Source organism: Dermacentor andersoni, chromosome 7 (genome assembly GCF_023375885.2).
Source record: "Dermacentor andersoni chromosome 7, qqDerAnde1_hic_scaffold, whole genome shotgun sequence".
In the NCBI taxonomy this organism is placed as follows: Eukaryota; Metazoa; Arthropoda; class Arachnida; order Ixodida; family Ixodidae; genus Dermacentor; species Dermacentor andersoni.
Genome location: NC_092820.1, coordinates 93,350,094 through 93,364,446, shown reverse-complemented (window position 1 = coordinate 93,364,446; position 14,353 = coordinate 93,350,094). Strand labels below are relative to the sequence as shown.

Below are 14,353 nucleotides of genomic sequence, written 5' to 3'. Positions count from 1 at the left end.
GCAATAAAGGTAATTTCTCTCAATGAAAGGAACAGTGGTGCCCACTGTTCCAATCAAACTTGGTGCGCACTGCATTTTGCAGTAACGGTCATAGATGGCACCAGCATTCTGAAGATATGGTACGGGATTCCAGTCTTCTATAGGGATTCAGTTTACATAGGGGTCAGGGAGAACATATAGCACCACCATGTAGCTTTACATTCAGTCTGGTAGCTAGCACTTTAGCCTTTGAACTTTTGCTACAGGTAGTACCTCTGTTTGAACCTGTTGAATGACAGAGAATCCCATCATAGTGCATTGCACCATTTGGTGATTTAGTGTGCTTGGTACAAGCCATTTAGGCTGTGGTGCTCGCCTGTTACAGTGCCAGTGAATATGCATGCAACCTGGAATAACTACATCGTGGTAGTAGGTGGCACATTGCACCATATGCCTAAATACTCTCTTATGGGGGTTGAATTAAAAGCAGCACCAAAACCATCATGGCATGCCTTTTTCCCCCTCAACCTATTGTTGCCATGCGCATTTGTTTGACTTATAAAATGGCTGTATACTATATTGCTGCCTGTGTGGGAAATGTGTGGCTCTTATGTAACAAGTGCTATTGTTGGCTGAACTTCTTTCTGTCACAGAGGTTAGTGTAAAAAGCGCACAAACATTATAAGATATTTCATACAAACTGTTGGAGCCGGGTGGGAGTGCATAGGTCTGGTGCTGCAATAGATTGGGTCGAATGTCAGCCAGGGTTTGCCAGCATTGGTGGGGCACGGTTGCATTTGTTTCCTCACCCCCCTGCAGCTCCGGTGATCACAAATTCCAACAGCCATGCCACAACGCCAACCAAGGTGTCGCCGTCCTTGCCTCAACATCCGGCTGCCGTCCAGAACCGACATACATATCATAGACAGGTAGGGTGTCCACAGTCATTCAAAATTAACGTGCCTGCTTCTATGTGTCTTTCAATGAATGTCATTATATCATGTCTTTTTCTCTCACCTTTTCAACCCCTTTTTCCTTCCCCCTGTGCAGGGTAGAAAACTGCAAACTGTCATGTAGTTAACCCTCGTACCTTTCTCTCTCGGCCGCAGTTTCCACAACAGTTAGCAAATGAGAGTGTGAGGGGTGAAAATAATGAATCAACTGTGAATTCACTCATGCATGTTGTTGATGGCTAGCCCATTACCTACCATACATAATCTCAGTTTATTTGCATTGCTGGTTTTCATAGGTGCCACTGAAGAAGATGAGACAGGCTTGGCTTTCTTGAACGAGAAAGGCCACATTTTTTTATATGCTAAGAATATGCTAGGTCCATTGTTGCCACTTTTCTTGCAATGATTTCACTAAAACAGTACCGAATATCCAGCTGGAATCTACTACACATTAAAAAAAATTTTTATCAATTCACTAAGCTCTATCGAAGAGGAATTCGATGAAAAACATCCTGCTGAGCTGCTTAACTAGCCAAACTGCTAAGCGCACATTTTTACTTTTCTCCATGTGTATGGCTCACAATCTGTCATTTACTGAATGAACATAATACTTTGCCTGCTGATTGCATTAGGTCTTGCTGTTAAGTATTGCTGTAGTAAAGAAACTTCCTTTTGTAAGGAAGTAGCAGAATCAAATGTAGTAGTGATATAAAAAGCCATAAGTACACTCTTAAGTTAAGTCATTTAAGTAGTGTTCAATAGTGGTTGAGAAACCTAAGACTAGTTTGAAAATTAAATCTTCTTGTCTTACCAAACGAAGCTTAGCTGTACAGAAGTGCTCTGAATGTACAGAAAACTAAACAGTAACCCCTGAACTCTTGTGGTTATGACGGAGTTCATCTTAACAAAATTCATCATAAAGGGAGTGTACTGTACTTATTCTTAAAGGTGATCAGGCAGTTTCACTGCAAAACTGCCCTCTAGTAGCAAGATAGTGGAAAAAGATGGGTGTGACGATTCACTTGCACGTACAGCAAGAGAGCAAAGCTTTCTTATATATGTTTCCTCAGAGTCGCATGCCAAGTTAAGAATGTATTGCTGTACTGTGATGTTCTTCAGCATGCATGCCTTTGGCACCTGCTCTGTTGTCAACAACTTTGCGTGGTGTAGCGGTCCATGGTGTTGCTGGCGATTACGAGTGTATATATGCTATGCGCCTTCCCCATTGTATTTTCTTGCAACTCTGCTACATCTGTCTTCTCCTGTACACCTCATGTTCCTGTACCGTGCATCTAGCCATAGTGCCAGCTCTACAAGACTGAGTGGTTTCTGATGCACTGAACAGCTGCCATCCTCTCGCTGCAGGCCAGCAACAGTTCCACATCGTCCTACACAGACGGGGTGACGCCGCACAATGGCAACCACCACCCGACGCACACTTCGCCAGGTGTGGCGCCCCAGCGCCGACTCAGTTACTTTCCTACTGCGTCCACCAGCTCACTGCACAGGTGTGTGGGTGCATGAATCAGCATCGCCAGTTTGTGCCAGATGCCTGTTGTACGCAGCACATTTCTTGTACGTGCTCTTGCAGAGAAACAGTTTTGATATTGAGGCAAAGCAAAAAGCAGTTGGGTTCATTAGGGAATCGCATGGAGTGGCAGTGTTGGGAAAGTGGGCATAGTTTATACAAAATAGAAAAAACTTTGTGCAGCGGCAACTAATTTAAGAGCAACCGGACCGGAAGTTGTTGAGAGAATTTTTCTATTTCCCGAGGCAGTAATACAACAAAGGTGACCAACTGGCAGTCGCCTGTTCCAGGAGCAGGCAACACGCAGCAGTCCTCCCTGAAGCGCTGCTTTCTGCAGCTGATGGCAGGCAGCGACACAAGTTTATGCTTGCGTTGTCGCGGCAGCGGCTTGCATTCCCACAAGCGCAGGGAAATTTGCATTTTTTTATTAAAAACCAGGCGCTCAACTGTGCCAAGTGTCATACTAAACGAAGTCGACGCCAAAATGCGATCGTTCTGAAAAATTTGAGCAAGAACAGTGCAGCGGGGAGCGGGAAATCTTTTTCCGAACGTGCGCAGCGAAATATTCAGGACCCTGTACTTGTTTCTTTAATAAGTTCTCTCTGCTGCAGAACACTAATATACAGCTGTGCTGCTGATTGCAGTTTACTTGAATTTAAACTCCAGTAGTTGAAGTATTTCAATTAGTGTGAACAAAGCTAAAAATATTAGATGGTCCGATATTTGAATGCATATTGTAGACAGTTAATTTCAAGCAAGGTGCTTGATTAAATTACAGTTTTTGGCCTCCCTGATCAAAGGAAGTGCAGCCTGAAGTGGTTTTTCTGGAGAACATTCATACAACATAATTACAGTAGCACTGAGGGTCTCAGTTTGCTAGAGTTGCTGAACAGTTTTGAACAATGGCAGAAGCGGTGGGATAAGTCCATTTTGTCTAAGCTTGAAATGTTGTATATGTTTTGAAATGTTTGGGGGGGGAAGGGGAGAGAAATATGTTTAAAAAAAATCTCAACACCTTTAAAAATATATAGTACATTTTTATTGTTCTTTTTTTCGTCTTTCTTTTTTTCCGGTTTATGCTAAGGACACTGAATCCTAGTCAAAAGTCATAACTTTGTTAGTTTCAATGAATGCTTGTCAAGTGTTCTCCGTATTTGACACATGTTCACCGTATCCTCCATTTTGCAATTCAACCTTGATGTGCTACAATACTACGTGTATATAATCTCTGTTGCTGAAGCCAAGGTGTTGTCTGTTTCTTTGCACTGGTATGCAGGGGAATGAAAATGCGGTAAGCAGGGAGATGTGCGTTCAGCCACACGTGGTTTGTACGATGATCTTTGTAGGCATCCTGCAATAATGTTTCAAGTATCGTGTCAAGATAATGTGACCCCTACATTATAATGCATTCAAAATACTAGGGCCACCCGGTTTATTTCCTGTAGTTACTGTGATAACGACTGTAGCGTTACCATAATCGAACTATTCATCTTGCAACAGTTTCTTCAATATCTTTGAAATTGTTTCTTAAGATGCGGACATCCATAAAAAGCCCATGCCCTCTTTTCCTTTACATCATCACAGAACCTATATTGCTGCATGCTAACTTGTAGCATGATTTAGAGGTGAAGTGCTAAAACAGGATTGGCCTGACCCAGACAGGCATTGACAAACATGGAATGTTATGGGTGCGTTACGTCTCTCATAACCAAGTTGTTCTCAGATGCTATAAAGAGCCTTCTAGCAGGAGACTTTCCTGTCATAGTTGGACTTTTCCAGCCATGTGGAGAAACCCAGAAGAAACTGGTTTTTAAATGCAGTACATTTCATTCTTTATCACCTGCCCTTCTAAGTGCTTAATTAAAACCAGGTTCCATGTAAAGTTTTAAACCAGAACCTTAACCATCCATCTTAACTCATCTGCTACCGTCCAAGCAAAGCTAGGTTTAGTTCGTGCGAGTGCTTGTGATGTTTTCTTGCTTCCGTCCTTTTCTGTCTGACTGACACAACTTCTGCATCTTGCGTATTATCATTATGCCTTGCTTTTCCCGCTTGCTCCCTCCCTGCCCCTCTAGTGAGGGTGGCCAGAGCTCGACGTCAGCGTCGCCCGTCCCGTCTCCGGCGCCCTCGTCCTACCGCAGCTCTCCCTCGCCCCGGCAGACGCCCTCTCCAAACCGCCACATCTCGGCCTCTACGTCCAACCTGTCTGCCATGAGGCGGTGGAGCAGTAGTTGCAGCAGCCAGGACTTTGCCACTGGCAACAGGTACAAGCGGCGGCCTATGGCAACCTGGCCACTCCAACTGTGCATTTTGCGAGCCGTGCAGAAGCACGTCTGTTGGCCCGTGGTCATTTTTCCGTTTCCCATAGTCTGAAATTTTTTTTTTTTACCTTTGCTTAGCTGAACTTTATGGTCTTTTTTTTCTCTAGTGTGCGTAACCCATTGCCTTCCGAAACCCGCAAATCGCAAGATGTGGCAACAGAAATATACGAACATCCAGGCTAGTTAATTGCCTGCTTGAGCATTGTCATTTTATTTTCAACTAAACTACTGTCAAATCTGTTTGAACAAATGATAAGCAATTGCACAATTCAAATAGTGAACACACTTAAAAAACGGGGCCTGATGTAGGTTGAACAGTAGTGAGGTGGATCTGAACTTGCTTGTTATTAGCAAAAACCAACAATGTCATTATTAAACCTCTTCAAGCTGAAATATACAATCTTTTTAGCTTTCATTTGAGTTGTACAGTTTGTGTTTCACTTGGTTGAAATGTTTAATTCTGGTTAATGGATGAGAAAGTCTTTTTATCTTCCAAATAATGTTCACTTTGACAGCATGTTACTCAAGGACACCTTTTTTGGCTGTTGGAGTAGTATTTGAACAGCCTTCACAGTAGTTCAATGTCGTGCCTGTTGTCCTTGCATATGTTTCATCGTGCATGTTCTTTGTGGGGTGTAGTATGTTATATTATGTAGCATACATGTTGTGTGATGTAGATTCTCTCACAGTGCACTTATATTTGCACAGTCTGAATTGATTGGAGAACCGCTGCATTTATTGTAGTGCACCTATTTCTAAAGTGCTTTTACACTCTGGTCACATTGCGTTATGGTAATCTATCTGATACCGCTACAAAATGTTCTGTCAATTAGCAGCTGGTTAGTGTACAGATTAGTGTCTTATCACAGCATAACTTCATGCACGTATAGACCACTACAGGCTGTCATTAATCCTGCCAGTTTGCCAATTGCAATAATTGTTTATGGATTACTTGAGATGACAGCTGTGTTGAGACTGAAAAATATGACGCCATAGGCATTGCAAACGACCAAAGTAAAACAGTTTTATAGGTATGAGCAGCTTGTGAAAATTCTGTCATACTGAGCATTTCTAAAGACTGTGTTGAATGCAGCTATTGCTTAGTGGCATTAGATAAGCATGGTTATGCTTCTTCAAAAATCTTTTTTGATTGTGCACATTTTTTTGCAAGGTTCTCCACAATGACTGGCTTTCACATATGCTGCTGCGCTTGGCTTAGAAAGCTTGAAAACGAGAAAGAAAAAAAAATGGCTTTTTGCTTTTCACGCGGCACTTGCTCAGATGTTGGCCGTAACACTGCATGTTTTTTGCAGAACTTCTGGCGTTTCTTTCACTGCATTTTGCGCCAATGTACCATCATCACTAAGAGTTTATGGACTGTGGTAGCTGTGAGGAAAATGCATACACCTATGTTTTGGGTGCACAGCGAAAAATGGTGGCGTCCAAAATATATTAGGCATTTTTTTTCCACTGCTTGTTTTCGGCACCCGCTCTATCATTGCCCTTCTGGGCTGGCACCACAGAGTGGGCGTGTCGGAATTCGCTCCAGAAGAGGTGCGCCTCTAACTTCATAAATTTAATGCTGCACGAAAAAAATCGCCGGTTGCAGTGCATTTCAACTGGTAAGCACTTTTAGTAATGCAGCTTTAGTAATCCAGCTTTCGTGAGACAAGCAGGGACAACTGCAGTACACTAGAATCATGACTTTTGACACTGTGGCACCCAGTGCTGTAGTAACAGTAGAACACCACTATCTGGGAGGACCAAACAAAACTGCTGCTTGTGAACAGGTTTACTGTGGCGTACTGAAGTTTTGAAGTCTGTAATCAAAACGCTGTTCGCACATCACTTTCTTGCCTGTTTTACTACCATGAGCGAGCCACATTGCAAGTAGGAGTTGTACCTACGCTTTTGTCCCCTTGTTTCAATGCTACATGCCATTAACTTACGTTATGTTGAAGGAGCTACAGCTTATGGAGCGCAGTTTGAACACCATCTGTTGAAAAGTATACAGTGGCCATTAAATTACAGTACTCGTGACTTGCCAGGAAATCCAAGGAAACTTTTTCCTAGAGCTACACTGGTTCGCAAACCTTAATGTGATGATAGTACGTACATGCCATGCCTGCACGCACACACATCGACTCTCTCATGGATATCATCTTGTACCATAGTGTAATGCAAGGCATCCACAGGACAATTCTAGCAGCTTATAATTGCTGACACACTTAAAGTCCTTATGCTATATATTGGTAATCTGGTAGCTGTAAGACTTTTATTTTTATTTATTTTTCAGCATCAGATAGCACTTTCCTTTTTGGGTGGGGCCTCAACTGTTCTGACCCTTGTTTCTAACTGTTGCTGAAAATTTTATCCCTAGATTCGAATAGTGTGCTAATCCTAGTCATCTTTCTGAATAAACAGCTGTACCGCATCTCAGTGTTAAATGTGTGTCTCAATGGTGCCTCAGTGACCACTGAATGCTGCTTTCGACCAACAGGCTTGCTAATTCAATCCTGAGCCATTGCAGATGCATTCTGTTGAATGTGGAGTACGAAACAGGCACGTACTTGGATTTGGGCACAAGTTGAGGAGCCTTAGATCATCAGAGTTCATCCGGAGCCCTCTGCTATAGTGTTGCTCATTAATTATCTATGTTGATCATAGCTGTGCAGTACTTCATTTCTTGTACAAGGGGATGTGTGTGTGTGTGTGTGTGCCGAGGCATAGCATGGGTTCATCCTTGCACTGAAGCTTCCATAGCATTTACATTGGGCACAGAACCATGACGCCTTTGATGATTGTAACCTTGCTGCTTAAAATAAGTCAGTGCAGCCAAAATTTGGCTTAGCTAATCGGCAAGGTTTAAAAAAGAGCTTTTCTTTACTTAATGCCAGAAAAAATGTGGTGAAACACGCATGTATCACAAAACGCTTCATTGGTTGCTCTGGAAGAAAGAAAAAGGGCAGGAAAAAAATAAACAAAGTGGAGGGCGAACACTTTTGTGGCATGCACAAGATTGCATAGTAAACCGACTGACTAATGTGGATTTCACTTTGCTTTAAATCACATTTTGCAGAAATGCCTGCTTAGCAAAATGTGTTGTCTTTTTACACAATATCTTTGTGAAAACGTTGCTTGTAGTACTAAATAAATTTATACTTAGCTTTAAGACATCATGATGTCTGGGGAGTGCCGAGATGAACATTTTTTTGCCTACAGATGTCATCCCCTTTCTTGCACCATTTCTTATTTCCTTTTGGAACAGCATTGGAGAAACTACTCTTGTAACATCGAGTTGACTTGGACAAATTTTGTTCAGGAGCTGATACGCATTGTTTCAAAATTGGTTCAGTTACCAGTTGGTTCTGCCAATGTTCAACATGGCTTAAGAAAGCGTTTAGTCATTGCCTGTGCACTTTCTTCTGCATAACTTGTTTGTTTTATTAATGGCATTTAATACGGTGCAAGGAAGAGGGTGGCATGTTTCTTACTTTGCTAGTTTCATTTACATATTTGTGCACTAGGACCACCTGCAAGCATTCACACTGCTAGGCTCTTTGTACCATGAACTTTGGTTTTATATTGTTGAATTGTGCCAGGGTGGTTGTCTGATTCGTGCCAAATTATGCATCTTGTATCTTTTATTAAAGCTGGCACATATTTTCTGCCAGTGGTATCTTCCTTCTTATTAATCCTTTAATTTGCCTTGTAAATGTCATCCACTTCCCACTTCTGGATGTATATGCAGTTGCCCTTTGGCTAAATTTACATATTCTAGACCCCTTACTAAGATGTTTTTGGTGCAACTGCAGAAATGGCACAGAGTAGCTTGGCAGAAATTTTATGCTGAGCTTGTTAGCATTACACAAGTACTGAGCTTCAGGAACGTTAAGTAGTTGGAAAAACATGTTTGTTCTTGAGGTGTTAGTGAGGTTCAACTATATAATAGTTTTGCTAGTTTCATCGGTACTACCATAAGAAGCATGCTGAAACTGTTCATCAAATTAATGACCACATTTATGATAGCTGCACGTACAGCAATCCTAAGGTTCTTTTTTTTGTGTGCCTGGAGAACGCTGTTGATAGAATGAGCTGTATGTGCTAACAGTTAACAACTCTGGTGCTGCATTAAGCTGAATAAATTAAGGTGTACAGTGCTTGTCCAACACTGTGCGAGGGGCACCCAATGCAGAAAATCGGTTTAGATGGATACATCTCGTATGCTTTCTCTGTGGGACATTTTATCTCAATTACGGACATCCCGAGCCTGCTTCGACGTTTGTCGGGCATCTGTGAAACATGCTGGCTCAGGTCCTAGTGCACAAGCAAAATCAGCTGTCATTCCTTGGTACTTTGCATTTTTCTCTCGCTTAACATCATCTGCATGGCTTACGGTAGTTCTGGCTTCTCCTGGCACGAGCGCCACTTGTGCACACACATGTTTTTTCTCTTTTGTATGCATTTGTATGCGCGTTTACGTGTGTGTGTGTTTATTTCCCTTGCTGCTGACCTTCTTTTTCTCCCCCACCTTTTCCTCCTGCTCCCCTGTAGACGCATTGTAAGTGGTTCCATGTACAATCTGCCCATGCGGTCTTCCTCGGGGACTCTCTATAGACATGGGTAAAGACTGCCAAACTGCATGACTGCATCCAGTGGGGTGACTGTGGGACTGGTCTGAAGGCTCCCCGAAGGGCTCACGGAGAGGGGGGTGCGAGTGCTGGTAGCCGAGTGTTCTTGCATTTTCGATGTGGACGAGTTAACTGTGGGTAGCCCAGCATTATACCATGTCAGTCAGTGTTTAGGATTATAGGGCATGGTGTAGGATGGATGTAGCTGGGCATTTGAGTAACAAATTTACTGTGGCATTAATTTAAACAAGAATGCTAGACCCTGAAAAAGAATATATATATATATATATATCTGCAGACTTGGCAATAATCGCCATAATGGAATTTGATGGATGGATAGACGGTTGAACATAATGAACCCAGTTTGGAGCTTTTAACTGCTGCCACAGTTAAAAAAAAGAAGACGACGAGAAAGGACAGGCTATGTCGTGAGCCAATCCTGGTTAGTCCATTCATACATATTAAGTTACCATAATGAGATAGCTTGATGAAGAGGATGAGCTAAGTTATGTAAACACACCTCTCATTGCTCCCTTCCATTTATTTAGAGGATGGCACTGTAAAATGCTTGCAGTTCATTTAGTACAAGCTTCTGAATGCATTGTTCTGTCATTGTACTGGTACTGACAAGTAATCAGTGAGCTTACAGTTGTCTAGCACGGTAGTGGTATGTTTCAGGCAACTTTTATTTTGTGAGCATTCAGCGGAGGCTAACAACGAGCTGCACATTTTGTGAACTGATTGCTGTCAGGAATGTGCATTTGCATGAACGCATCTGCACTTGGAGGCTCTCAAGACATGTGCCATGCATGGCAGGAAAGTGAACTGCACAGGCATCTCCTCCTCCTTTTTTTCTTGCGAGTCGTGTGCACATTCCTGGGAAGCGAGAGGTATCTTTTACGGCTGTTTTAGGGACAAGGTCAACTGTGTTTTGATAGCTGCCCACTCTTTAATTTGACGAAACACTCGCACTGGCCTTGACGTCGTTGGCTTTTGTCGAGGAGTCTTGCATGAGAAGACCGTCCCGCATGGTGGTGGCAGTAGTTGGTGGTGGTTGTAAGGGTGGTAGTATGTAGACTTGTACTATACCAGTTTACTTTGGCCCCAACTGGTTTGCAGCTGATGTAGTTGTGCGAATACACGAACGTAGCTGTGTGCTCTTGTTACTGTGAGGCTCTGAAGGAAAGCAGACTCTCCAGGAGAGCTTGGAGGAAGCAACATTCATCTCTGCGATTTCTGAACCATTTTGGACCTGTTTCCGTGGCCATGTCCTAAATATCTTTACTTTCTTGGGAACAACAGAAGTGTAAGTTGCTACATGTAATTGTAAAGGAGCACGTTACACATCATTCATAGCTCGGGAATCAAGCATGAAAAGAAAACGAGGGCAAGAGAGAAGGCTGGACAAATGCTTCCATGCTTAAGCCCCTCACCAGGCCCCATTGGGAAATGTTTTGTTTTGCACTAGAAGTTGTGAAGTGCTATCCGATAAGGATTTCACTGCAACAGTTCTTCAAATTGGTTCGTTAATACTGCAGATAGGAGAAATTGAAATGCCACATTGCAATGCTGCCGAGGTGAACTTCACTGTCAATATGAATACTGTCCCCCTTTTCCTTGACCAGCACCTGCTAATGGCATTCCTTCTCAGCCTCCTGCCATTCTAGAACCAATGGTCCGTGGCACGTTTACATCGTGAGCCCCACATGTGTTTTTTGTTTTTTTCTTCTTCTTTCTGCTATGTGGCATACTTATAATTGCAATATTGTGCATCCTGCATTAGTTGGTTTACCGAGCTCGTGTGAAACGATTGCTGATGTTGCAGGAATTTGTGCGTGTGACCACAACCCTCTCGCTGGAAGCGCAACTCCCTCAAGAGGAAAGGTCCCTTTGAAATTTCAGCTGTTCTCGCGCTGTGCAACAGTTTGATACTTTGCTGACACAATCATCAGCGTGGAGTCTGTGCGCCGTGCTCGTCTATTTGCAATGCCTGAGGGGGCCCTTAAAAGTGCTCCAGGAGAGCACTCATCCGGTATTCTCTCTTATCCTCATTTTAATGTCATGCTTAATTTCTTAGCCATGAACAAGAACCAACTCGTCCAACGGTCCATTTCACTAAGGTACACTTCCCTTACTAACGAAACCTTTATTTTGTAGTTTTCTCCCTCTCAACTCTTCTTATTTTCTCAAACATCTAATTGTTTATGATGTTCTTCTTATGTTTACTCCCCTAGTTCGGAGTATTAGCTGTCTGTGATGTTGTGGTTTACGTGGAACACACTGCTCTTTTAGCAATCGAGCAAAAAATTGCTCGATTTTTCAGGTAATGCTTGCGAGTTTACAACACAGTGCACATGTGAGATGATCCAACTCTCCTGCGAGCTCTCTGCACACATATATTAGGCAAAACATACAACACAACTTCACATTGGTAAATTTAAACGTGCTTCAGTTGCAACATGTTGGGGCTAAGGTTTGGTTTGGTGTTGAGAGTTTTGTTGTTTTTGTGTTGTGGGTTAACACAGGCCTACCTTTACGGTTATTGGGCCTTTTCAGTCTAACACTGGTTGTTTCATCTGTTTTCTTGGGACAGTTTCTTTTGCAAGCTAATTTTGTTCTCTTAACCATTTTTTTTTCTGACCTCGTGTCTGCCAGTACGGCAGTGGTAAGCAAGAAATTTCTAGCGAACGGAGCTCATCTGTGTAATCGTTTATGCAATGTTTAAAGATACACCTCAAACTCTCAGTTGAGCGTGTGTTACTGTCCTTAGCACATAATGGTTAATGATTACATTCGTGCATAATTTATTGAAGTTTACATGCATATCTTATTCCTTGATTTTGCCGAGTGTTTGTAATGAACATTCTCTTTCTTTTTTTCTTCTTTGCAACTTTGTTTTTCAGCACGAGAGAGGCCCAGCTCAATACAGGTAATTCATGGTTTACTGGATTTACGTTCTTAAGCTTTATTTCTATGGATGGTTTGCAACATACTTTGCAAACCTTGTTGTTTTGCGGGGGCTCTCATGTTCTGTGCTGTTATCAGAATAAGAGCGTGCAACGCATTCTCCCTGCCATTTTCTCAACCTCATAGTGAGGAAGGCCACTGAAAACTTTGGCATTGCGAGAGAGATATGAAATAAAAAGTAAAAATGGATTTTAGCACATGCGGCAAATCTCCCCAAGTGATGGACAGCGACTTGCTGACATCCCGGGAGAGAAAAGTATGTAGTACTATACTCATTGCATTGTGCCTGCTTAATAAACATGGAGATCAAGTGCCAGTAAAGAGCGTATGTGTAACAATGAGGATAACGTTAAGCGGTAGAAGGGGAACAGACTTGTCTTCACAATTGCCCCTGCTGAAGAAGAACGATTGATTCGTTACAATATGCGATGCATCTGGAAGTGATGCAGTCTCGGTTCAATAGATAAGCTGTTAATGCGTGGACGAAGAGAGCCCTGCAATGTGGGATATTGCTGTACTTTGCCGTACACTGACTCGAACGGTAATCTTTGGCGGAAAAGCTTTTTAATTTAACATAAGCTGTTATAGTTCTGCGATTGCCCTAATTCTGCATGTGGGCTTGTGTTCCTAAGATAAGTTGCTCGCTGAGGATGACCGCGTGCATTGCTTGCACTGAACCCGATCGCAGTGCTGCCACGTCTTTGTGATATCGCACTGTACAGGTCGTCCTTTTGGAATAAGAGCATAAATAACGAGGGTAGGAAAATGCATTCGAGGGGCAGTGGCGAATTGGAGGTAATGAGAAAGCTAATGAGAAAGAATGAGAATTCACATGCATCAGCTGAATGTGAGAGACACAGGACAGGGTTAACTCTTTTCCCTACCGTGCCCATCGGGCATGGTTAGCTTGCTAATGATGATTTCAAACGCCATTTTTGATACCTTTTGCACTGCTCACGGACCATCTTATGTACAGCAGCAGAATTAAACTTCAATTTATTACGCAGTTCGTTTATTTCCTGCTTGGTGGTAAATTTTTAACGGGCTCCAGTGATGAATGTGCGCTGATCCGAGTTGAAAGCAAAATTGGCCGGCTCCGGAAGGGGCATGCGCGCTCTGAAACATGGCAGATCTCGCCATCTCGCTGCGTCGGTGGCTACCTTTAATGAAGGCTCAAGCAACAGCAAGTCAGATGGTGCTGCCTTTTCGTCTGACTGATTTTGAGAGCGACGAGGATGCAAGTCAGCCCGCAACTTGGGGGCACGCCGTTAGTTTGTGCTCCTCCACCAACTGAAGCAATTCAGCACTAGCCCGCTAACAGGGAGACATAGTGAAACTGCAGGAAATGTTACAACAGCAAAATTTGGCAGAAAAGAAGCGTTTACTGCAAGACTCGCAATGTTCCCTTATGTTTCACATTGGGAAACTGCTTTGCTGCATGGCAAGCCCAAGGGCTTCTAGGTAAATCTTTGTGGCGCAAGTAGTTTTCAAGGAAAAATTTTAATATGTTTGCAGATATGGCTATTAGATAGCAAAACATTTTTGTATATTTCAAAAAAAGTTTTAGCATTTTTTTAGATTCAAGCACATCTTTACAATTTTTATTAAATTTTAATCCACGATCTTGTGTTTGGCAATTTATCTTTTACAGCAAAGCTGTATATGGCTAGGATCCTGGGTGGCTTTATCATGTAAAACCCCATAATTAAAATTTTTGTGGAATTCCGGAATTCTTTCACATCCATCGCAAGAAAACTATCATCATCAATGGCTTATACCCCCATAAGCACTAAGCACTCATACCCCTGTAACCAAGAAAAAAATGCAATGGCTCATAGCCTCATAAGGCAAAGGCTACAAGCGCTCAGCATAGTGAAGCCAACAGTGTTTGCATTCTTTGGAATCACTCATACAACATACAGAACAGCATACGTTTCAATAAAGAACAAGCTCAAAACAAGTATCTGAACCACA

The 14,353-nt window shown here is 42.5% G+C and overlaps 1 protein-coding gene across 10 annotated transcripts in view; it reads left to right on the top strand.

Annotated features, from left to right (window-relative positions):
* Positions 1 to 14,353, top strand: part of LOC126534122 (echinoderm microtubule-associated protein-like 2) — a 243,654-nt gene that overhangs the window by 163,228 nt on the left and 66,073 nt on the right. For 9 of the 10 annotated variants that reach the window (XM_055072681.2, XM_050181351.2, XM_050181349.2 and 6 more), the window contains exons 3-7: positions 799 to 908; positions 2,298 to 2,440; positions 4,536 to 4,724; positions 9,336 to 9,404; positions 12,316 to 12,341. In XM_055072681.2, coding sequence (XP_054928656.1) covers positions 799 to 908; positions 2,298 to 2,440; positions 4,536 to 4,724; positions 9,336 to 9,404; positions 12,316 to 12,341 — 537 coding nt within the window. The remainder of the gene's footprint in view (positions 1 to 798; positions 909 to 2,297; positions 2,441 to 4,535; positions 4,725 to 9,335; positions 9,405 to 12,315; positions 12,342 to 14,353) is intronic. The other variant, XM_055072682.1, reaches the window with a different exon arrangement.